The 26813-nt window shown below is 41.0% G+C and overlaps 1 protein-coding gene across 1 annotated transcript; it reads right to left on the bottom strand.

The window, feature by feature from the left end:
• Positions 1–49: 49 nt before the first annotated feature.
• LOC100764590 (guanylate-binding protein 6) lies at positions 50–26813 on the bottom strand. Its single transcript, XM_035453062.1, is given in 12 exon segments — positions 50–497; positions 1320–1587; positions 1762–2122; positions 2857–3102; positions 4081–4193; positions 4195–4269; positions 4473–4582; positions 22313–22395; positions 22398–22439; positions 23992–24202; positions 25249–25311; positions 26694–26813. Coding segments are annotated over 10 exon segments (1605 nt in total). The 5' UTR covers positions 24179–24202; positions 25249–25311; positions 26694–26813; the 3' UTR covers positions 50–377.

Here is a 26813-nt window from a genome sequence, read left to right as displayed (position 1 = left end):
ATAATCTGCCTTTTTTATCCAACATCGGTATTCCTTTTTTTTTTTTTTCAAGACAAAAACCTTGAGTCAGGTCCCCTTTGTTCAACTCTCTTCCTGACCATAACCAACAATATTTTGTAACCAATTATCCTAAACAATGACAAATACCCATAATCCAATGAGTGGCCAAAATTCACCCACCCCACCTCTTAGCAATATGGATGTCATGTTCTTAAATTTACTTTCTGCTCTCTGGGGTATGACAGCATCTTTAGAGGATCCCGAAAAGAAAAAAATTAGGTTAGCTGTCAAGCTGTATAATTTTTGTACAGTCTTTGCATAATGCAAAAGTGCAGGGCTTATGGCAAGCCCTGGCTGGAGTAGTCTGTGAAGCTGGGTCATCTAAACAGAAGCCTGTTTCTTTGCATGTCATCGATGTTATACTTCAAGAGGTCTATTTCTCCATTCATTTCCTCAGATTTCTTCCTAAATAATTCTTCAAGCAAAGCCTTTTGATCCTAAAACAGTGACCACGAGAGACAAGTAAATATTGTAGAATCCCAGCATTGTATGAGTTATAGTTTCAAACTTTTAGCAAGTGGTCTTTAGTGACTACTACATGATTTATCTTACCACGAAGAAATTCTCTGAGTTAGGCCTCACATTGTGGGGAAGGACAGTTGAAAGTTCACTGATGTTGACACACACTATGTGTTTTGACTGCAGTGCTAGCAGAGGTGTGCAGCCCTCCCTACACTCACATACACAGAAATGCCACTGGTCAGATTGTAGAGACGTCAAACAACTGAGACAGTGTGGCCACCATATCATTCAGAAGGTGGGGTCCTATATCCATTGTTTTAGAAATCTGTTCCCATTTTGCTTGCAGATGGACAATGAGAGAATCACTACAATGCCACGTGCTGCTTCAAACAGGCTGTCCTCCCTGGAGACAGGTACAGAACCTGAAGAAGCTGTTAATTCTCTGTGCTCTTCATCTGGACATTTCTTTCAATTTTATGTCAGCATAGACCATGGGAGGGAGTGGGGTGAGTATTCAGGTGTCTAATAAATGGGCCTGGATAACTGAGACACATTCCTGGCCTTATGAAACTGCCTGGTTGGGGAATTTGTTCAGTAAGTCCCCAGGAGGTCATTTTTAAATATCCTGACAGTAAATAAAATGACTAGAGTCACTAAAACCCCAAAGGAGCAACTGAAATCCTGGGGGGGGGACTCCATAGTAACATTACATTTTGGTGGTACTTCCTCTTACGACCTGGCTACAAGATTTCTCCTGCTCCGCAGGGTTTGAGGACTACCAGGGGGGATGAAGAGTCCTGAAGCTGCTTCTCCAGCATCTTTTTCTGGTCTTCAATGAGCTGCTCTCTCTCCTGCAGCAGCTTCGTTCTCAGTTGCTCCAGGTTTTCCTTGTGACTTTTCTCTTGAGCCTCCATCAGTTGCTGCTGCTCCTTCTGCTTCTGTCTTAGCAGCTCCTGTTTCTTCTCAGCTGCCTCCTTCTGGGCCCACTCCTCTGTCCCAGGAAGATTCAGGGAAGGAAGAAATGATGGGGGATTCAGTGTGGATGAGGGGAAGAAGGTGATGGGTCAAGTAAAATGTCTGCATTCCAAAATCCAGAGAGCAATTCAGATCTCAGAAGAAACCACAGACTCCACTGGTCTACACCATGGAGAGAGAGAGTTTCTGGAGGTGCCATCACCAGATGGGAGACATGCAGTCTTTTACATTGAATTCACTATGGACACACAGAATGCTTATCACTGAATGAGACAAGCACAAGTGGTCAATGAAGGCACAGCCACGCTACAGATGTGAAGCAGCACTAGAGTCATGACAGTTAATGACACAAACATTACCAGCAGCTTCTTCTGGAATTGCTGGTTTTCATCCATGAAGACAGCAATGGCTTCCTTCTCACAGGCTGTGTGCTCACCCAGCAGCTCCTGGAGCATGTCTGGGGGGAGCCTCAGTCTCTGGGCCATCTGCTCACTGTAGTGGTCAACTGCCTTCTGTATGGCTGCTGAGTTCTCACGCTGGGCCAGAGTTGTCACAGCATCATCCAGACACGGCACTGCTCCACTGTTGATGGCATCCACATAGGTCGCCACCAGAGTCCCCAGTCCTTTATGAACCAGGAGTTTTAGGGGAGAACTATGAAGTTATAAGTGAATGGGATCCAAGATTTTGAGACTAAATTTCTCAATCTCTCATAGCTACACACACACACACACACACACACACACACACACACACACACACACCTTCAGCAAGACATTCATATTTTTTCACATTGTCCCTTTTTGTGATTGTCTAGTTCACAATGCTAAAAGTTAGTATCAATCTTCACCTAATACATTTATATATCTACAGAAACTATAATTTGCTATTGAAACTTTAAAGGAATAGATTGTATAAAGTAACAAGAAAAAATACATCAATTATTTCTTAATTATATGGATTTGTACAGTTCAAACACTAGGTATTTATATTGAAACTATTTAAATTTCCCAATTACATTTCACTTTTTCATTCAAAAATTAATATACAAGGCATGCTCTATGAAGATAAAATTTATCATCTTTAGTGGTTTTAACATTGATTTTATAGGTGATTAAGTGCCTTTTCACTACTGACTTTATTATCAGCTGATAATTCTATACAGGTATGTTATAGGCATATATCCTAGTGATGAAGTCTATAAAGAAATTGTAATCTACAATTAATTATAAGACATATAGATTTTTCAGAGTAGGTACTAAATAGAGTATCATTGCATAGACAATTTTTATAATAACAACCATGCTATTAAATTCAACATATACTACTCTATACAGAAGTGTGATTAAAAACTCTTACGATTTCCAGTGACCTTAATCCCCTCTCTGAGTGTCTTGACCTTTGCATCATTAAAGATGTAAGAAACAAAAGCCCTTGTTTGTTCTTGGAATTTAGGATCCAGTTGGTCTTCTGAGACTGTCTCAATTTTTTGTAAGAGTTCTTTGTCATTCATTGGCCGGTCAAACACAAAGCACTTCCGTTTAGGAAAGAAATGTCTGATGCACTCCCTGGGCAAATTGGATGCTTGGATTCTGGGATTATTGCCTGCTGTTAGAGAGCAAATGATGGAGGCTCTTGTCTATGTGGAGTGTTCTACACTCACAGGTCTCTGTACCATGAACATGCAACACTTCTTTGCATGTCAAAAGTATACCAAGTTTGCACTTGGTAGAAGTTTGGTGAAATATTTCAGGAGACATTTGACTCTATGAAAGAGGGTATGGCTAAAATCCTCAGACCTGACTATGGCATCAAGCATACTGTAGTTGTGTGTTCTGTTGACTGAACAACAAAAGGCTAAATGTGATTTCTGTCCCAATCATTCCTTTGTAGCAAAGGAGCTGAGAAACCCAAAGGAAGAATAATAGAGTATTAGAAATAGCAACATTAGAATTGCATTCCTCACAAGACTTCATCAGCTCCACTTGGGCTGATAACTGATGTAGATCACTAATATTAGTGATCCTGACACTCTAGCATAAATAAAAGTAGACTGTTGTGATAAATTATGTTGGATACTGAGAAGGTATAGACTGAAAAGACCTATTTGTTAGTTTACTTCGAACATAACTATTTTGTAGGCACCATAACCTATCCAACATTAAAAACCCATGCTCCTCCATGAGAAGAACAATGCATAACTCTGTGAAAAACATTTTGAGAAAGGGTTTGTGTTTTATTTCATGAACTTCAATTGTGTGCTCAGTTCTTTCCTAAAGAGAGGAAAGCAGAAACAAAAATAGGCAATACAGATGCCTGGACTTGGAGAAGTTTAGATGCTGTATACTCCAGATGCTAAAGTACAAACTGTATAGACCCTGGGTTGGAATGATTTTGCTGTGTTCTAGGCTCTACTTTTCTCAAAAGAAATCAAACGCCGCTTCCCAGACATTATCAACCAATGACCTATCAGAATTTCTGCAGTCCTCCATCCCAGTGCAATACAGAAGAACCCCCACAGAGGATGGGGGCAGCTCAGCAGATCTCAGCCCCTCCCAGCCCCCACCCCAGCCCTCCCTGTACCTGGGATCAGCTTCAGTGCATTCTCCAAGTACTCATCCTCCGTGATGCTGTCTCCATCTAACTTCAGCTCCAGCATGAAATCCCGAACAGTCCAGACGAAGTCTGGAAAAAAACTCTGTGGAATTCTTTATTCCAACAGGACTTGGAGAAGACTTTGCCTTGATCAGCTCATTGAGTTCTGTGACATAACTGGCATTTAGTTAAGCAAAAGTGAATTTATGCAACATGTTCTCATGATTCTCTTGGGAAAAATAAATCACTATGAACACTCTTTTTCTGACCTGGGTCTCCTTAGCCCACCAGAAGCCACACAGTGACACTGTAGGTCAGAGCCTCCATATGCATTGCAGAGCAGTCAGTGAAACCTGGCTGCTCAGGTCCTACAAGGATACTGCAGCTGCTCCAAGTTCTGGTGGTTGATGGTAATCATGCTGTTGTAGACCAAGGTGCTGCTCAGAAGCATGGCCAGGGCAAAGATCCACGAGTCCTTCTTAGGGTCAACCTGGAAGACACAGAGGGCAGAGGGCTGAGGAGAGCACTCCTCAGGAGTCCATATGGGCTGGCCCTGTGGCCTTGTTCTTCCAGGAACTGTGGAGCCCCAGGCAGGGGGAGCAAGAGTGCTTTCTCTGGCTAGAGAAAGAATCCAAGATCAGCCTGAGAAACTTAGTAGAACCCATATTGCTGTGCACAGAACACAGCTCCAAGTGGAGTGAGGACCTCAGTGTAAGATAAGACAACCTGAATCATATAGAAGAGAGGGTGGGGAATGGGATTGAATTCATTTGCTTAGGAATGGACTTTCTGAACAGGACCCAGATCGCATAGACTCTAAGAACAATTAACAGATGGGATCTCATGAACAGGAAAAAGTCTGTAGCAGGTATACATTGGATAGATGGTTATATACAAAGAACTATAAACAAAACCAACCAAATAGAAACCCTGAAAATCAAGGAAAGAAATAGCACAATTAAAATTTTATGTGTAGGAATAAACAAAGTGCTCTTAAACAGTGACACACAAATTGCTAAGAAACACATAAGGTTCAACACTGTTAGCCACCAAGCAAGTGCAAATGAAAATCGCTTTGTGATTTCACACTATGATAGTCAGAAGGGCAAAGAGCAATAAAACAAATGATTGCACATGCTTTTATGTACTGATTCATATGTGATCTCACAGACACTGTGACAGCATGTGTGAACTCACAGAAACTGTGTCAGCATGCACAACACCTGCACAGTCTTAAACAAGACAAAGTCCCAGCTGAGAAAAGAGGTAGACACAAAGTCCTGATGGAATTTTAGCTTTAAATATATGATTGTCTTTGCCTGCTTTCTGTCCCCTGCTGTTAAGTCCATTTCTTCACTGGTATTAGAGCCTACTTCTTCAGAATTCCAGAATCTATCAAAGACCATCTGAGACATCCAGTCTTGTGGACTGAGCAACTACTGGATTCTTGGATATTCTGTTCATTACCAGCCATTGTTGGATTAGATGAACCATAGCCTATATCTGGGGATATGGCTTTCAGTCTGAGAATTCAGAGAGAGAGAGAGAGAGAGAGAGAGAGAGAGAGAGAGAGAGAGATAGATGAATGGAAGAAGGGAGGGAGGGGGAGAGGGAAAGGGAGGAGAGAAAGAAAGCATCAGTGGCTGAACAAGACACCAGGGGGCTGAGAGACTGTGTCACCAGAAGCATTGGTAGCTTCTAGAAGCTATCTTAAGAAGTGCCTCTGAGCATGCTGGGAGACAGTGTCAGTCCTGATGTGCCTTCAGACCAGTGTCAGTGCCACAGAAGTCCTCAGCAACACTCACAGCTGCCAGAAACCGTATGACCACTGAAGTCTCAACCTCAGTCCTGCCTGCACCTAGAGGAGCAATCACTGGAGCTGAGACACCATCTATACCTGGAGGAGTGATCATTGGAACCTCATCCCTGCCTGTACCTGAAGGAGCATTCAATGGAGCCAAAGCTCCCAACTACACCAATTGGAGAAAAGAAACCCCCTGAAGCAAGGCTCTACCTGTATCAAGTGGAGGAAGTGGTGGGAAGACAACAGTGAAAGAAGAGTACACTCAACAATACAAAGAACAATACAACACCAGCAGAAGCTCGTGGTTCTATAGCAACAAGACCTGACCATACCAACACAGATAAGCAGAATGACATAAAAATAACCATGAAGATGATTGAGGCCATTAAATAGGGAATGAAAAAGTCCCTTAAAGAAACGGAGGAATGGACAAACAAAACATTGGAAGACATGAACAAATCCCTTAAAGAAAACCAAGAAAAAGCAACCAAATGGGTGAAGGAAACAGCTCAAGAGTTGAAAACTGAAATAGAGACAATAAAGAAAACACAAACCAAGGGAATTCTAGAAATGGAAAATATGGGTGAACAATCAGGAATGACAGATGTAAGCATAAACAACAAAATACAGGAGATGGAAGAGAGAATTTCAGGCCTTGAAAATACGAGGCAGGAAATAGATTCATTGGTTAGAGAAGATGTTAAAAACTAATTCTTAACAGAAAATATCTAGGAAATCTGAGACACAATGAAAAGACCAAACCTAAGAGCAATAGGGATAGAAGAAGAAGTCTAGCTCAAAGGCACAGAAAATATATTTAACAAATCATAGAAGAAAATTTCCCCAATCTAAAGAAAGACATGCCTATGAAAGTACAAGAAGTTTAAGAACACCAAATAGTCTGGTCAACAAAAGTCCCCTTGCCACATAGTAATCAAACACTAAACATACACAATTAAGAAAGAGTATTAAGAGCAGCAAAGGAAAAAGGCCAAGTAACATGTAAAGGCAGACCTATCAGAATACACCCAACTTCCAATTGAAATAATGAAAGCCAGAAGGTCCTGGTCAGGAGTTATGCATACACTAATTGACCAGAGATGCCAGCCCAGACTACTTTACCCAGAAAAGCTTTCCATTACTATAGAGGGAAAAACAAGTTATTCCACAACAAAACCAGATTTAAACAATACCTATCCACAAATCCACCCCTCCAGAAAGTACTAGAATGTAAACTCCAACCCAAGGAAGTTAGAAACACCCTTATAAACACAGACAATAGATAACCTTACACTTGCAAATCCCTAAGAAGAGAAGCACACACACACACACACACACACACACACACTCCACACACACTACTAGAAATGAATGAAGTTCATTTCTTATTTGTCAAGGGAAAAACCCATCAAGATGAAGTCTCAATTCTGAACATCTATTTCCTGAATACAAGGGCACCCTCATTTGTAAAAGAAATATTATTAAAGTTTCAATCACACATGAAGCCCCACACTCTAATAATGGGAGACTTCAACATCCCACTCTCACCACTGGACAGATATGCTAGACAGAAGCTTAAGAGAGAAATAAAGGAACTAACAGATTCTATGACTCAAATGGGCCTAACAGACATCTATAAAACAATCCACCCAAACACAAAAGAATATACTTTCTTCTAAGCACCCCATGGAACCTTCTCTAAGATTGACCACATACTCGGAAACAAAAAAGCTCCAATAGATACAAGAAAATCGAAATAAACCCCTGCATCTAACTATAGCATAAAGTTAGAATTCAACAACAACACTAATTGCAGAAAGCCCACAAACACATGGAAACTGAACAATACCCAACTGAATCAGCATTGGATCAAGGAAGAAATACAGAAAGAAATTAAAGATTTCCTAAAATTCAATGAAAATGACATAACAGCACACCCAAACTTATGGGTCACAATGAAGGCAGCGATAAGAGGAAAGTTCATAGAACTAAATGCCTACATGAAGAAGCTAGAGAAATTCCACAACAGTGAATTAACAGAACAACTGAAAGCTATAGGACAAAAAGAAGCAAACTCACTCAGGAGAAGTAGATGACTGGAAATAATAAAATTGAGGGCTGAAATTAATAAAATAGAAACAAAGAAATAACAAAGAATCAATGAGAAAAAGACTTGGTTCCTTTAGAAAATCAACAAGATAGACAAACCTTTATCCAAACTAACCAAAAGAAAGAGAGAGAATAACCCAATTAACAAAATCACAAATAAAAAGGGAGACATAACAACAGACACTGGGGAAATCCAGAGAATTATCAGCTCATACTTCAAACACCCGTTCTCCACAAAATTGGAAAATGTAAAGGAAATGGAGAATTTTCTGGATAAGTACCACATACCAAAATTAAATCAAGACAAGATAAACAAATTAATTAGACCTATGACCTCTATGGAAATAGAAACAGTCATCAAAAGTCTCCCAACCAAAAACAGCCCAGGACTAGATGTTTCAGTGCAGAATTCCACCAGAACTTCAAATAAGAACTAATGCCAATAATCCTCAAATTGTTCCACACAATAGCAACAGAAAGAACATTGCCAAACTCCTTTTATGAGGCTACAATTACCCTGACACCCAAACAACAAAAGGATGCAGCTAAGATAGAGAATACAGACCAATCTTCCTCATGAACATTAATGCAAAATACTGGCAAACCAAATCCAAGAATACATCAGAAAAATCATCTACAATGACCATGTAGGCTTCATCCCAGAGATGCAGGGATGGTTCAACATATGAAAATCCATCAATGTAATCCACCCTATAAAGAAATTGGGAGAGATTCCGCCGCCGAAGACTGACCTGGAACTAGGTGAGTGAGCTCCTGCCCGCTCCCGACCCCAGACCAGAACACCCCACCACCCCCATCCCACCACCCCCTCCTGAGCCTGCCGGCTTGGGCCAGACACGCCCAGAGAGGGAGGAGCCCTCTGCCCCACCAATCTGCTAGCACTCCATTCTTACATTCCGCCGCCGCAGACTGACCTGGAACTAGGTGAGTGAGCTCCTGCCCGCTCCCGACCCCAGACCAGAACACCCCACCACCCCCATCCCACCACCCCCTCCTGAGCCTGCCGGCTTGGGCCAGACACGCCCAGAGAGGGAGGAGCCCCCTGCCCCACCAATCTGCTAGCACCCCATTCTTACATTCCGCCGCCGCAGACTGACCTGGAACTAGGTGAGTGAGCTCCTGCCCGCTCCCGACTCCAGGCCAGAACACCCCACCACCCCCATCCCACCACCCCCTCCTGAGCCTGCCGGCTTGGGCCAGACACGCCCAGAGAGGGAGGAGCCCTCTGCCCCACCAATCTGCTAGCACTCCATTCTTACATTCCGCCGCCGCAGACTGACCTGGAACTAGGTGAGTGAGCTCCTGCCCGCTCCCGACCCCAGACCAGAACACCCCACCACCCCCATCCCACCACCCCCGCCTGAGCCTGCCGGCTTGGGCCAGACACGCCCAGAGAGGGAGGAGCCCCCTGCCCCACCAATCTGCTAGCACCCCATTCTTACATTCCGCCGCCGCAGACTGACCTGGAACTAGGTGAGTGAGCTCCTGCCCGCTCCCGACTCCAGGCCAGAACACCCCACCACCCCCATCCCACCACCCCCTCCTGAGCCTGCCGGCTTGGGCCAGACAAGCCCAGGCAGGGAGGAGCTCCCTGTGCCCCAAATCTGGTAGCACCCCACTCTTCCATTCCGCCGAACGACCAAGAAACTAGGAACTAGCGAGGAGACCACCAGGAGCGTCGAGATCATCTAGAGTTGTGGACATCGAATTCCTAGCCCCCACACACCACTGGGCCACAAGAGGAGATAGAGAGAACCCACCCGCACCCACTAAAAGGATATGGGGAGAAGACAGAATAAGATTTCACTCAACAACACAAAGACCAACATGACACCACCAGAACCTAGGGACTCCACTCCGGCAAGAGCTGAAAAGCCCAACACAGAGCATGAAGATGAGATGGACCTCAAAAATTATCTCAGCAAGTTGATAGAGACCTTTAAAGAGGAAACAAGAAAATCCCTTAAAGAAATAGAAGAGAAAACAAACAAAAAATTAAATGAATTGGAGGAAAAGACAAACCAAAAAATTCAAGAAATAAATAAATCTCTTAAAGAATCCAAAGAAAGCCAAGAAAAAACATCCAAGCAAGTGAAGGAAGCTCTTGAAATAGTTCAAAACATGAAAGCTGAAATACACACAATAAAGAAAACACAGAATGAGACCATGTTGGAAATGGAAAGGTTGGATAAACGATCAGGAACTAAAGATGTAAGTGTATCCAACAGGATTCAAGAGATGGAAGAGAGAATCTCAGCCACTGAAGACTCGCTAGAGGATATACATTCATCCACCAAAGAGAACCTCAAGTCCAACAAAACCCTAACACAAAATATCCAGGAAATATGGGACACCGTAAAAAGGCCAAACCTAAGAATAATAGGTGTAGAAGAAGGTGAAGAAATACTGCTCAAAGGTACAGAAAACATATTCAACAAAATCATAGAAGAAAACTTCCCCAACCTACAGAAGGATATGCCTATGAAAGTACAAGAAGCTTACAGGACACCAAACAGACTGGACCACAAAAAGAAGTCGCCCCGACACATAATAATCAAAACACCAAATCTACAGAATAAAGAGAAAATATTAAGAGCAGCAAAGGAAAAAGGCCAAGTAACATATAAAGGCAAACCAATCAGAATCACACCCGACTTCTCAATGGAAACTCTGAAAGCCAGAAGGTCTTGGATAGATACCCTACAAGCACTAAGGGAGCATGGATGTCAACCCAGACTACTGTACCCAGCAAAACTTTCAATCACTATAGATGGAGAAAACAAGATATTCCACGACAAAAACAGATTTAAACAATACATATCAACAAATCCAGCACTACAGAAGGCTCTGGAAGGAAAACTCCAACCCAACGAACATAACTACACTCACAAAAACACTGTCAGTAGTTAATCGAATTTCACCAAACACAAAAAGAAACAGAAGGGCAAAATCCACACGCAATGATACCACCAACAATAAATCCAAAACTAAGAAGAACCAATGAACAATGGACGTTAATATCCCTGAATGTCAATGGTCTTAACTTACCCATAAAAAGATACAGGCTAACAGAATGGATACGAAGACAGAATCCATCCTTCTGCTGTTTACAAGAAACACACCTCAAATTCAAAGACAGGCGATACCTCAGAGTAAAAGGATGGGAAAAGATTTTCCAATCAAATGGGCTCAAGAAACAAGCTGGGGTAGCAATACTAATATCTAACAAATTAGACTTTAAACTGAAAGCAATCAAAAGAGATAAAGAAGGGCATTTCATACTCATCACAGGAAAAGTCCATCAAGACGAAGTCTCAATCCTGAACATCTATGCCCCTAATACAAAAGCATCCACTTTTGTAAAAGAAACATTACTAAAGCTCAAACCACACATAAAACCACACACACTTATAGTAGGAGACTTCAACACCCCCCTTATACCACTGGACAGAACTACTAGACAGAAACTTAACAAAGAAACAAAGGATCTGAAAGAAGTTATGACACAACTGGGTTTAACAGATATCTATAGAACATTCCATCCAAACACAAAAGAATATACCTTCTTCTCAGCGCCACATGGAACCTTCTCAAAAATTGACCACATAGTTGGCAGCAAAGCAAACCTCCACAGGTACAAAAGTATTGAAATAACCCCCTGTATCTTATCAGACCACCATGCATTAAAGCTAGAATTCAACAGCAATACGAATTGCAGAAAACCTACATTTACGTGGAAAATGAATAACTCCCAATTGCACCATTCCTTGGTTGAGGAAGAAATAAAAAAAGAAATCAAAGACTTTCTAGAATTTAATGAGAATGTAGACACAACATATCCGAACTTATGGGACACCCTGAAAGCAGTGCTAAGAGGGAAGTTCATAGCACTAAGTGCTCACATGAAGAAACTGGAGGAAAGTCACATTAGAGAATTGACAGAACAACTGAAAGCTTTAGAGCAAGAGGAAGCAAACTCACCAAGGAGGAGTAGACGCCAGGAAATAATCAACCTGAGAGCCGAAATCAACAAAGTAGAAACTAGGAAAACAGTACAAAGAATCAATGAAACAAAGAGTTGGTTCTTTGAGAAGATCAACAAGATAGACAAACCTCTAGCCAAACTAACCAAAAGGCAGAGAGAGAGCATGCTAATTAACAAAATCAGAAATGAAAAGGGAGACATAACAACGGACACTGAGGAAATCCAGAGAATCTTTAGGTCATACTTTGAAAACCTGTATTCCACAAAATTGGAAAACCTAAAGGAAATGGACAACTTTCTGGATAAATATCACTTACCAAAATTAAATCAAGATCAGATAGACAGTTTAAATCGAACTATAACCCCTAATGAGATAGAAGCAGTAATCAAAAGCCTCCCAACCAAAAAAAGCCCAGGGCCAGATGGCTTCACTGCAGAATTCTACCAGAAATTCAAACAAGAGCTAATTCCAGTACTCCTCAAACTGTTCCACACAATAGAAGCAGATGGGATATTGCCAAACTCTTTCTATGAGGCTACAATCACTTTGATACCCAAGCCTCACAAAGATATGACTAAGAAAGAGAACTACAGACCGATATCCCTCATGAACATCGATGCTAAAATACTCAACAAAATATTGGCCAACCGAATACAAGAACATATCAGAAAAATCATCCACCATGATCAAGTAGGCTTTATCCCAGGGATGCAAGGATGGTTCAACATACGAAAATCCATCAATGTAATCCACTATATAAACAAACTTAAAAAGAAAAACCACATGATCATCTCACTAGATGCTGAAAAAGCCTTTGACAAAATCCAACATCCCTTCATGATAAAGATCTTGGAGAGAACAGGAATAACAGGAACATATCTAAACATGATCAAGGCAATATATACCAAACCAATAGCCAACATCAAAGTAAATGGAGAGAAACTCAAAGCGTTTCCTCTAAAATCAGGAACAAGACAAGGCTGTCCACTCTCTCCATATCTCTTCAATATTGTACTTGAAGTTCTGGCTATAGCAATAAGACAAGAAAAGGGGATCAAAGGGATACAAATTGGAAAGGATGAAGTAAAACTTTCACTATTTGCAGACGACATGATAGTCTACATTAGTGACCCGAAAAACTCTACCAGGGAACTCCTACGGCTGATAAACACCTTCAGCAAGGTAGCAGGATACAAAATTAACTCAAAAAAATCAGTAGCCCTACTATACACAGATGATAAATCCAATGAGAAAGAAATCAGGGAAACATCACCTTTCACAATATCCACAAGCAACATAAAATACCTGGGGGTAACACTAACCAAAAAAGTGAAAGACCTGTACAATAAGAACTTTGAGACCTTAAAGAAAGAAATTAAAGAAGATACCAGAAAATGGAAAGATCTCCCATGCTCATGGATAGGTAGAATTAACATAGTAAAAATGGCAATCCTGCCAAAAGCAATCTACAGATTCAATGCAATCCCCATCAAAATCCCAACACAGTTTTTCACAGACATTGAAAGAACAATACTCAACTTTATATGGAAAAATAAAAAGCCCAGGATAGCCAAAACAACTCTTTACAATAAAGGATCTTCTGGAGGCATCACCATCCCCGACTTCAAGCTCTACTATAGAGCCATAGTTCTGAAAACTGCTTGGTATTGGCACAAAAATAGACTGATAGACCAATGGAATCGAATTGAAAACCCTGATATCGACCCACGCACCTATGGATACCTTATTTTTGACAAAGGTGCTAAATCTATACAATGGAAAAAAGACAGCATCTTCAACAAATGGTGCTGGTACAATTGGATTCGGACATGCAGAAAATTACAGATAGATCCATACCTGTCACCATGCACAAAACTTAAGTGCAAATGGATCAAAGATCTCAGCATAAATCCAACCACACTGAATCTTCTAGAAGAGAAAGTGGGAACAACCCTTGAACAAATTGGCACAGGAGACCACTTCCTGAACATTACGCCAGAAGCACAGACATTGAGGTCTGCAATTAATAAATGGGACCTACTGAAACTGAGAAGCTTCTGCAAGGCAAAGGAAACAGTCAGTAGGATAAAACGACCACCCACAGAATGGGAAAAGATCTTCACCGATCCCACATCTGACAGAGGACTGATTTCCAAAATATATAAGGAGCTCAAGAAGCTAGCCACCAAAACACCAAACAACGAAATTAAAAAGTGGGGTGCAGAACTAAATAGGGAATTCTCAACAGAGGAATCTGAAATGGCTGAAAGACACTTAAAAAAGTGCTCAAAATCATTGGCCATCAGAGAAATGCAACTCAAAACAACTCTGAGATACCATCTCACGCCTGTCAGAATGGCTAAAATAAAAAACACCAATGACAATCTATGCTGGAGAGGATGTGGAGAAAAAGGAACACTCCTCCATTGCTGGTGGGAGTGCGATCTTGTAAGACCACTCTGGAAATCAGTATGGCGGTTGCTCAGAAAAATGGGAATCAGTCTACCTCAAGATCCAGCCATTCCTCTCTTGGGTATATACCCAAATAGGGCATGTACTTACAACAAGGACATATGTTCAACCATGTTCATAGCAGCATTGTTTGTAATAGCCAGAACCTGGAAACAACCTAGATGCCCCTCTATTGAAGAATGGATTGAGAAAATGTGGTACATTTATACAATGGAGTACTACTCAGCAGAAAAAAGCAATGGAATCTTGAAATTCGCAGGCAAATGGATGGAACTAGAGGAAACCATCCTGAGTGAGGTAACCCAGTCACAAAAAGACAAGCAAGGTATGTACTCACTGATATATGAATTTTAGACATAGAACAAAAGACTACCAGTATATAATGCTCTTCACCAAAGAAACTAGGAAACATGAAGGACTCTAAGGGTTAAATGGTCCCCAGGAATGGAAATGGCATGAACTCCCGAACTAATTGGGGGCATGAGGGTGGGGGGGGAAGGAGCTGCTACAATAAGAGCAAGAGAAGAGGAGAAGAGGAGAGGAAATGGAGGGGCAGAAACATTGAGTTGGGGGAAGAATAGAGGAAAGAGAGCAAGATGAGAGAAACGATATCAGAGGGAGCCACTGTAGGCCCGAGAAGGGATCAGGAACCAGGGAGATCTCCAGAGACCTACAAGGATGACACGATCTGACAATCCAGGCAATGGTGGAGAGGATAACCTAAAAACCCTCCCCCTAAAATGAGATTGATGACTTCTCTTTATGCCATCCTAGAGCCCTCACCCAGTGGCTGATGGAAACAGAGACAGACATCCACAGATATACAATGAGCCGAAATCGGGAATTTAGTTGAAGAGAGGGAGGAATGAAGAACGAAGGGGTCTGTACTAGGATGGAGAAACCCACAGGAACTGTTGGCCTGAACAAGGGAGAGCACATCGACCCCAGATGCTGTCCAGGAGGCCTGTACAAGACTGATCCAGACCCCAGAACATAGATGTCAATAAGGAGGCCTCTGCACTCCAGGGAGCCTCTGGTAGTGGATTAGTATTTTTCCCTGGTGCAAAAAGGGACTTTGAGAGCCCATCCCATATGAAGGGTTACACTCTGGCCCTGGACACATGGGGAAGGGCCCAGGATCAGCATAGGAAGACTTGGTGGACTTTGCTGAGCTCCCGTTGAGGGCCCTACCCTGCCTGGGGAGTAGTGGGTGGATGGGGTTGGGGGGATGGGCTGGGGGTGGGGGAGAAAGTTTGGGGGTGAGGGGAGGGAGAGGGAGAAGGGACTTGAAATAAGCTTGTTCCCTAACTAGAACTAATAAAATAAAATAAAATTAAAAAAAAAAAAGAAATTGGGAGAAAAAAACCACATGATCATCTGATAGATGCTGAAAAAGCCTTTGACAAAATCCAACACCCCTTCATCATAAAGGTCTTGGAGAGAGCATGGATACAAGGAACATGCCTAAACATAATAAAGACAATATACAGCAAGCCAACAGCCAACATCAAAGTAAATGGAGAGAAACTCAAAGTGATCCCACTGAAAGCAAGAACAAGACAAGGCTGTCCCCTCTCTTTATATCTATTCAATTTTGCACTCAAAGATCTAGCTAGAACAATAAGATAATGAAAGGAGATCAAGGGAATAAAATTTGGAAAAGAAGTCAAACTTTCACTATTTGTTGATGATATGATAGTATACATATGTGATCCCCAAAATTACTACAATTGATAAACACTTTCAGTAATGTAGCAGGATACAAGATTAACTCAAAAAGTAGCCCTCCAATATACAGATGCTAAACAGACTAAGAAAGAAATCAGAGAAACAACATTCTTTACAATAACCACAAATAACATAAAATATCTTGGGGTAACTCTAACCAAACAAATAAAAGACCTGTATGAAAAGAACTTTAAGTCTTTGAAGAAAGAAACTGAAGAAGACATCAGAAAATGGAAAGATCTCCCATGCTCTTGGATAGATAGGATTAACATAGTAAAAATGGCAATCTTATCAAAAAAATCTACAGAATCAATTCAATCCCCATCAAAATCCCAGCAAAATTCTTCAGATATGTTGAATGACAATAGTCAACTTCATATGGAAAAATAAAAAATTCAGGATAGAAAAAAAAATCATGTACAATAAAGGAAGTTCTGGAGGTATCACCATCCCTGACTTCAAGCTCTACTTTAGAGCTACAGTAATGAAAACAGCTTGGTATTTGGCCTAAAAAATGGCCAGGTAGACCAATGGAATTGAATTGAAGTCCTTGATATCAATTCACACATCTATGAACACCTGACTTCTTGACAAAAAAGCTAAAATTATAAAATGGAAAAAGATAGCATCTTTAGCAAATGGTGCTGGCATACTGGAGGTGGACATGTAGAAGAATGCAAATATCTATTGCCATGCACAAAACTTAAGTCCAAATGAATCAAATATCTCAATATAAAACCAACCACACAGAACCTCATAGAAGAGAAAGTGGGAAAGGGCCTTGAATGCATTGGCACAGGAGACCACTTCCAAAATAGAACACCAGTAACACAGACACTGAGAGCAACAATTAATAAATGGGATCTCCTGAAACTAAGAAGCTTCTGTAACGCAAAGGACACTATCAATAAGACAAAATAACTCCCTAAAGAATGGGAAAAGAGCTTGACCAACCCCACATCTGACAGAGGGCTGATCTCCAAAATATACAAAGAACTCAAGAACTTAGACATCAAAAGATGAAATAATTTAATAAAAAATGGGTACATATCTAAAAAGGGGCCTCTTAACAGAACAATCTCAAATGGCTGAAAGACACCTAAGGAAATGTTCAGCATTCTTAGTCAAAAGAAAAATGCAAAGCAAAATAACTCTGAGATTCCATCTTACACCTGTCAGAGTGGCTAAGATCAAAAACACGGAGGACAGTTTATACCAGAGATGATGTGGAGTCAGGGGAACACTCCTCCATTGCTGATGGGAGTATAAACTTGCACAGATGCTTTGGAAATTAGTATGGTAGTTTCTCAGAAAACTGGGAATCAATCTACCCCAAGACCCAGAAATACCACTTTTTGGGCATATACCCAAAGAATGAACACTCACACCACAAGGACATTTGCTCAACAATGTTCATAGCAACATTATTCGTAATATCCAGAACCTGGAATCAACCTAGATGCCTCTCAACTGAAGAATGGAAAAGGAAATGTGGTACATTTACACAATGGAGTACTAGTCAGCAGTAAAACCAATGTCATTTTGAAATTTGCAGAAATGGACGGAACTAGAAAAGCCATCCTGAGTGAGGTAACTCAGATCCATAAAGGCAAATAGAATATGTACTCTCTCACAAGTGGATATTAGACATAAAGCAAAGGACAACCAGCCTACAGGGTACAACCCCAGAGAACCTAGGTAACAAAGAGGGCCTTAAGAGAGACTACATGGATCTGCCTAGAAAGGGGGAATAGACAAGATCTCCTGAGTGAATTGGGAGCACAGTGGAAAGGGGGGAATGTGAAAGGGGCAAGTGGAGGAGGGACGGGGATTAGGGAACATGTATAGCTCAACAACAAAAAAAAATGTGACTGCTGCTTCACAGATGATTTCAAAGTACTTAGAAATATGCCAATGGCATTCTTTATAATGAGAAAAATTTCAAATTCACATGATGTCACAAATTACCCTTTTTAAACAGATTAATCTTAAGTAAGAACAGCTACAAAATCCTGATTTAAAACAAATTAACTATGCTATAGTACTCAGAATGGTATGGATTACTCAAAAACTTTTCCCAAAGTGCTGTTAACAGACAATGTAAGAAGAGCAGAGGAGGTGACAATGGATGCCTCTGTCTCGTAATATCATGCTGAATCCCAATTATTTGTGCAATTACCATGTGTCACTGAGTATCCTTAAAGGATGGTAATAACAAAACAAGGATATACACCAATAGGACAGAGTAAGAGGCTCAGAAATAAATGCGTGAATTAACTATCACCTGATGTTTACCAAGGCTGTCAAGAACACACCCAGCAGGAGGACAGTGTCTTCAACAAATAGTGGTGGGGAAATAGGGCATCCAATGCAGAAAGGAGAATTAGATCCTATGCACATTACACAGAAAAGTCAGCAAACAGATACAGAGTTAAGTGCTAAGATGTGAACCTGGACACAGCAATCCACCAGTGTGCGTGTACAAAGGCCATCAGACCAGCACAGGACAGGAACAGCGGCAGTAGTCAACAGCCAAGGAGGGACTCTACCTGCAGTGATGATTGGAAAGGAAAACATGCCATACATTTGCAAAGGGACTCTGATACACATGTGCAAAATGAGAGGTCCTATGATATAAACATGTAGATGAACATGGCAAACATCTAGGAAAGTAGAATGGCTGAGGACAGAAAGACAAATTCCACAAGGTCCCACATATATACAAATCTTAAAAGTTGACTAGAAATAGCAGAATGCTAGCTATCCATGTCTGGAGGAGGGGATACTTCAGAAGATACTGGACAAAAATCCAATGAATTTCAGTTACATAAGAAAGGAAATGAACAAAAAGCATAAAACTAAATAAGAAAAAACATAGTTTTTAAACATCAATCTAGACAATGGCAATTTTAACTATGACACAAAAAGTACAAGAAACCAAATAAAAAATTACAATAGGGCAAAATCCAACTAAAAAAGCTTCTTGCCAGGAGAAGAAATAATCAAAAAATACAAAATAGAATGGGAGAGAAATGTTTGCAAACCATGTTTTCTAGGAGCTACTCAAAATATATAAAGATATCATTTAACTCAACAGCAAAACAAATCAAATACCCAATTAAATATGAGAAGGAACTTGAATATGTATCTCTAAAAGAACAGCACACAACTGGCTATTAAGGTTATGGACAGATAGTGAATGTCATTGATCTCAATGAACGGGAAGTTAAAATTGAAATGAAGAATTATCAGCGGTCTTTAGGTGACTATCAGTAAAAGACCAAAGACAACAAGTTTTGAAGAAGGTAGAAAAAAAGTGAACCCCTTTTGCTATTTGATAGGACATAAATTGGTATAAATATTCTGGAGTGTATTAGAGCATTTCCTAAAATAATGAAAATACAAGTTCTATATGATCCAGAGACTTTATTTCTTTTTTCCCCATTTTTATTTGAATTAGAAACAAGATTGTTTTACATGTCAATCCCAGTTCCCTCTCCCTTCCCTCTTCCCCTACTATCACCCTCCCCAACTAACACCCTACCTATCACATATCCTTTCTGCTCCCCAGGGAGTGTGAGGCCTTCCATAGGGGGTCTTCAGAGTCTGTCATATCTTTGGGATAGGGCCTAGGCCCACGCCCTTGTGTCTTGGCTCAGGCAGTATTCCTCCATGTGGAATGGGCGCCCAAAGTCCACACCTATGCTAGTACTGATCTACTGCAGGAGGTCCCGTAGATTTCCGAGGCAGAGACTTTATTTCTATGCATAAGTAATGGTTAATCTTCATTGTTGACTTGATGGAATTTTAAATTACCATGGAAACAAATCCCTGGGCATTTCTATGAGGAATTATCTAGATTAGGTTGTGTGGGAGACCTGTCCTAAAGATGAGTGGTACTGTTCCATCAGCTGGGTCTCCAGCTCATGAAAAAGGAGGAAGAGAACTGAACATGGGTCTCTGCCCCTCTGCTTCATGATTGCATATGAAACTTGACCAATTGCTTCATGTCCCTGCTTCTTTCCTTAATGGGCTATATTCCCCAAAACAAACCCTTTCTCCTGTGAGTCAGGTTTTGATTTTTTTTTTTGGCTTTGTTTGTTTGTTTGTGGTCAGTCATTTGGTTACAGAATCAGAAAATAGATAAGATAGTGCAAATCAGAAAGTGATTTGAACCAGACTCATCTGTGTTTCTTTCACAATTATCCAGAGCAGTCAAAATGTTGATGGACCATGAATTCTCCTCAGTGGCTGGATGGGTAAAGACAATGTGGAATAGAAACAGCATTTAAAAAGGAGAGAAATCCTGCCATTGGAAACACTATGTATAAACCTTAGTGCAGCGGGCTAAACGAAATTAGCCAAATATAAAAATGCAGTGTTATTAGTACCTCTCTGAGGAAAATGGGAAACCTATGAATTTAGACACTGCTCTCAGATGTCTAAAACCAAGGGCAGGAATAAAAGGATGAATCAGCAGGCAAGATGAAGCAGGATGGAGAGGCTCTTACTGCATCAGCCAAACAGTTTATTTTAATCTCTGGAAGGAGTTGTGGCATGTGCCTACACACACATTCTCTCTCTCTCTCTCTCTCTCTCTCTCTCTCTCTCTCTCTCTCTCTCTCTCTGTCTGTCTGTCTCTCGTGCACAAGCACATATGCATGCACACAATCACCCACCCATCCACACATACATATTATACCATCTCACATACAACAACAGTATTTCTTTAAATCACTCAGTTCTCTTTTTTACAAAAGTCAAATACATCAGTTATTGTGGAACAAACATCTGCCTTCACTACCTACAGGTCAGCTCTCTCAAGAACTTCCAGAATGCCTTGTGGACACTTGATAAAATTTCACCAGCAAAAAGAAAATGTGAAGCCAAGGGGTTGGACAGATGGCTCAGTGGCAAGAAGACTTGCTGCTCTTCCAGAGGACTGAAGTTGGTTCCCAGCATCCACACCAGGCTGCTTCTGACTTTCTTTAACTCCAGCTCCAGGGAATCCAAAGCCTCAGAACACCAAGGATGCCTGTACTCTCATGCATATACCACAACCACACACACACACACACACACACACACACGCACACACACGCACGCACGCACGCACGCACGCACGCACGCACGCACGCACTAAAAATGTATCTTTCAAAATGTAAATGTAACTCCATAACTCCATCTCCAAAATGTATCCTTGTTTTCTCAGAAGACAAGACAGAAGTCATTCTTCATCCACTAAGATATGCTGAAGTCATTCACATTCTCACAAAACATCTTTCCACCTAGGTGCTCCTAGTATGATGTTATCCACCTTCTCATCAAAGCATCCTTCCCCCTAACTACCCTTAATATGATGTCATTCACCTTCTTTTGAGGCATCCACCCACCTAACTGCACCTAGTAGATGTAACACTACCTGGGTCTACCTGGGTCACCTTTCAAAACGGAAGACCTTTTTACTCTAGCTTTGGGAGTGGTAATGGGTAAAGACTCTCATACCCCAGCACTTTGAACCACAAAGGCCTCCAGGGTGGACTTACACTGGTGGATAGGCATGAGAGACAGAGACTCAACACCCCAACACAGGCTAGCTCAAAGGCCAGCCCAGCTCTCCTTCTGGAGGTCAGAGAACAGAGGCTCTTTCTCTCTCCATCCTGCTTCTTTCCAGGTCCTGGACTATATCAGAGTACACACAGGTAGGAATCTCAATGAAACTAGGAAGGTTCTCATAAGGAAAACCTTTTTTTTTTTGTTCACTAGTATCTAACTACTCTGACTAGAACCTAGGAATTTAACTCCTAAATAAACTTTTATTGAATTGAATGAAATCATTCACCCAAATGGCAAGAAATAATAGCATGTTTTGCCTAATATAATATAATATAATATAATATAATATAATGCTCCAAAGCTACACAGAGAAATCCTGTCTAAAAATACAAAAAAAATCTGATCTTATCTAAGAGTAAAATATAAATAGATAAGTGTTTATCTCACCCATGTAGTTCAGTCTGTATAATTTAGATCTATTCTTGAATAGATAAATCAGCTAGATAACCAGAAGTCATAAGGGTCAGCTTTGGCTTCATCCTACCTTTTCCACATCCCCTAGGCCCTCAGTATCCAGGAGGACCAGGGTGTGCTCTGGCTTGGTGGGATGTGGCACACACCACATCAGATGCTCTTGGTTTCAGACTGCACAGTGGAGCCCAGAGGGAAGCCTGAGGGAAGAGGTGAGAAGTCAGGGTCAGTAAGTTAATACCCTGCACAGATAGCCTCAAGTGGTGAACTATCAGTGTCCAACAGCCTCATGTGGTAAACCATCAGAGCCTGGCAGCATCGTGTGCTAAAACTTCAGTGCTTGGCAGCCAGCACCATTTTGAGTGATTCCAAAGATTTGAATTGAAGAGTTGAGCCTAGCTGAAGGATACTTGCACCATAGGAGAGATAATGGAAGTTATAACTGGGTCCCCAGTTCCTTCCTCAGCCTCTGCGCCCCTTTTCCATGAAGCTGACTCTTCGATCTCACTATGGTCCCAGGATCAATGACTCCAACGAGTGTCCAGATTAAGTCCCTCCCCTTATGTTGTTGTCTCTGTTGCTTTGGACAGGATCACAACAAAGTACTGAAGAGGACAATGCACAGGAAAGCAGATGTAAACAGTAGAACTGGCATCATGTAAAACTCAACACTCAAATGATGTTTCATCTTTCCAAAAAAAGTCCTAGTTCATGAGTCATCTATTTCAAGCTATAGGGGGCATTTAACATGAGAATGAAACCACACAAGGCTCCAAATGGAAACAAAGAGGAATCCACCAATCAGAAAACATGGAGCTCTCTGGTGGCTGCAGTGAGAGTGTTTGAGCCAGCCATGGGTGGACACACCTGTAATCCCTGCCATTAGTTTGAAAGCAGCTAGGACTACATACCTAGACAGAGGTCAACCAACAAGACTGACTCAAAAGCAAAGGTACTTTTTTTTTTTTTTACAGGTTATGAGAACTGGTATGGGTTCCAAGTCAGAGACCCACAAGAAGATAGAAAAAAGAAAAATAAAAGAAGGAAATTATTATAATAGGTTTTTTGTATTCAAAGTCATTAAATCAGCAAAACAAACTGGAATATGAAGTTATAAAAGAATATAAACTTATTTTTAAAGTTTTTTTCATGATTTATTTCTAAATGAATAATTTTTAAGATTTACTTATTTTAATTTATGAACATTAGAATTTTGTCTGCCTGTATGCAAGTGCCCCATGTGCATGCCTGGTGCCCATAAAGGTGACATGAGGGCATCAGATCCTCTAGAACTGGAGTTACAGAGATTCTGAGTCTCCATATATGTGCTGGGAATGAACTCTTGCCCTCTGCAAGAGGAACCAGTGCTCTTAACCTCTAGACTATCTGTCCAGCCCCACCTGTGGTGGATTAAAGTCTCAAGTATCCAAGACTTTCTATCCTGAAGGAAATATTTTATTGAGAAAGGAAACCTGCTGTATGAGACAGGAGATTGACACACAGGATCCCATTGTTTAGGACATTAGAAAAGGTGCTGTCTCCGGCACTCCTAAGAGAGAATTTCCTTAATGGAATGGAAGGAAAGAATGCAAAAACTGATTAATGGAGAGCAGTAATTAGTCATGCACATAGCATGAAAGGGTGGCTGTCCTGAAAGGAGTTTGGCTTTCCTTTGTTATAATTGGCAATAAGAATTAAGATAATGTGACAAAGACAGGCAAACCTTTGGCCAGTCCCCAGCATGCCACTCACCTTGATTCTGTCCTGCCAGACGGTTCATCAGGTAGGACTTCCCTGTGCGGTACAATCCCACAATGGCCACGACTACCACTGGCTGTGAAATCTCATTCAGAATCTCTATGGCTTTCTGGTTCACAGACAGCTGCTCCTTGTGGTTTTCCACCAGACAAATGGGGGCTGTCATTTGTGGTCTGGTCATCGCAACTTGCAAAGCTAGAAGAATCTGCAAGAAGAATGCAAAGCCATTCTCTGCCTCTGTGTTACTCAAGCCCTAGGCGCCTTGGGACTGATGACATTTGTATATTTCCTGTTGGCAGTGAATAGATGCAGAGGACATTCTCCTCTTTCTTATTGTTCTTCCAAAGTTCTAAAGAAGGTTTTGGTAAGACATGGGCTCCATCATCTATAAGGTTTTATTTCAATGTAATAAAACCCAAACAACTGTTACCTTCATTAAAGTCTGATAATATGCTAAATCTTGGAATGAAGCCTTTCGTATGTGACCTCCAAAGATCTAGAAGTACCTGCTAGTTAGGGATTAGTGCACACTGCCAAGGAGATCAGTGAGTTTCTAAAACCTTAACTAACCAGTAAAATGGCAGACCAGTGGGTTCTAAGTCCTTGTTCCCTCTGTTCACAGATTTTCAAGTGGCTGAAAAAAAGTGTAGGAGCTTTGGAAGATAGCCATGAATTACACAAACGCTGAGATGTCTAGATGAATAAACAGTGTGAACTCCATGTGTATTTAGTTGACTTTTCACTGCTTAGCCCTGCCCACACCCTATCTGTCACAGAACCAAAGCAGTAATTATTGCAACATTCTAACCTGGGGCTAACCTAGTCTCTGATTTACCTAACTTGGATTTCAAGTAGGGATTGCTTCTTGAATATGATACCAAAATCTTAACATGAGTGAATAAGTAAATAAAATCCACTATGTAAAATTAAAAACTTTTGTACACCAAATGACTTCTAAAAAGAGTATAAAAAGGCAACACAAGATTGGTTGATGAATAATGTAAATTATATATATGATCAAAGGTAAAACAAATTTAAGATTATTTTAAATAAAGAACATCTACAATTCATCATAGACAACTCAGTATTAAAATGAGCAAAACACTGGACTAGACATTTCTCCAAGGAAAGTTTAGGCATGGCCATAAGCACATGAGATAACATTCAATATTGCTAATTACTCTGTAAAGAAAAACTCTAAAGTTTTAAGGAATTTATTTGAAAGGATATGCTGTACAAACTGGGAAATACCAATCTGGAAGATAAGGTGTCTATATGTCCATGAAGCCATGTCAGCTGCTTTGTTAGAAAAACCTGGAAGCAAAATGAAGAAACTTTGGTTACATGAGTTCTGTCTAGTGGGGCTGGGGACCTGGTATAAAAGTCTACAGTCATGTGATCTCATTGTGTGATTCGGCTTCTTGTAATTTACTGGAGTTGACTCTTGCTAACCTATTTACTTAAAAAAAAAAAAAAAAGTCTCATGGGCCCCTTTAGGCCAGGCGGTGGTGGCACACGCCTTTAATCCCAGCACTGGAGAGGCAGAGGCAGGTGGACCTCTGTGAGTTCGAGGCCAGCATGGTCTCCAGAGCAAGTGCCAGGATAGGCTCCAAAGCTATACAGAGAAACCCTCTCAAAAACCAAAAAAAAAAAAAAAAAAAAAGGATTGCTTGTTTTTGTGTGTGTGTTTGCAGTTTTGAAGGAACAATAATTAAAAATTATTAAAAGATTTAAAATGTAGGCCCTGAAAAGTGAACTTCTAATGACTGGGAATGCCATGGCTGGTGCCTGAGCCCTGCTCTCAGAGAAGAGGAGGTGATCCTCCACCACTTGGGTCCAAATTCCTATGTCTTGGGAGGGAGAGGGAACTGGGATTGACATGTAAAACAATCTTGTTTCTAATTCAAATAAAAAAAAGGAAAAGAAAAAAAAAATCCTATGTCTGCTCATTGCTGGTCATAAGATTGCAAAGATCCCTTGGCCCAGGGGATAACTGACAGACCCTGTGACCCTGCAGCCCTGCAAACTCTGTGCCCTGTTTTATCTTACTTAAATGTATCTTGCTTAAAATATATAGTTACTGCTTTACTCTTGTACTTTGTATGACCTTAAGTAACCATGGAAACTCCGAAATTAGTGGCCTTCAACCTTATGGTCTGCCCCTTTAAAAGCTTCTCTTTTTGGCTGGTTGGCATCTTATTTCTCAGATGCAAGCTGGTCACCTTGACCAATAAAAAGAAACCTTCTCCTTTTGCATTGGAAGTGTCTGCTCCTTGGGTTGATCTCTTGTGCTCCTCGAACCTGGCACAACAGTTTAAGCAAGAATGAGGTTATTTTAAGAACTACTTGCTTTTATTGCTCAATAATCTTTCAATCCTAGTCTGCATTATAAGGAGGCTTTAGGAAACACTGGGGAAGTGTCACCCAAAACCACAAGGTGTCACCTCATACCCAGCAGGACAGCTACCACATAAGACAAAAACAAATAAATGTGAACCAGGATTAAGCAATTTAGATGTCCATGTACCTGCAGCTAAGAGTGGAGAATCATACTACCTCATGGAGCATAGTCTTGGTGTCCTATAAAATTAGCTGCAGATCAGACAACACATAACCTGCCTTTCCCGAACTTCCCTCCATGGCCACTCCATGTTCCAGACTAAATTGCTTCTGAATGGAAGAAAAAGTAAATATACCTGGTACAAGTACAGTTCTCGGCTGCTTTAGGTGGCCTCTGATTCCCTTCCCGTAGCTTCTACACTCCTCTTTTTATAAGCCGACCCACCACACACACACACTGCAAAAAAAAGTCTTAT

Source organism: Cricetulus griseus (genome assembly GCF_003668045.3).
Source record: "Cricetulus griseus strain 17A/GY chromosome 1 unlocalized genomic scaffold, alternate assembly CriGri-PICRH-1.0 chr1_1, whole genome shotgun sequence".
Classification (NCBI taxonomy): Eukaryota; Metazoa; Chordata; class Mammalia; order Rodentia; family Cricetidae; genus Cricetulus; species Cricetulus griseus.
This window is presented reverse-complemented; position numbering and strand designations above follow the sequence as displayed.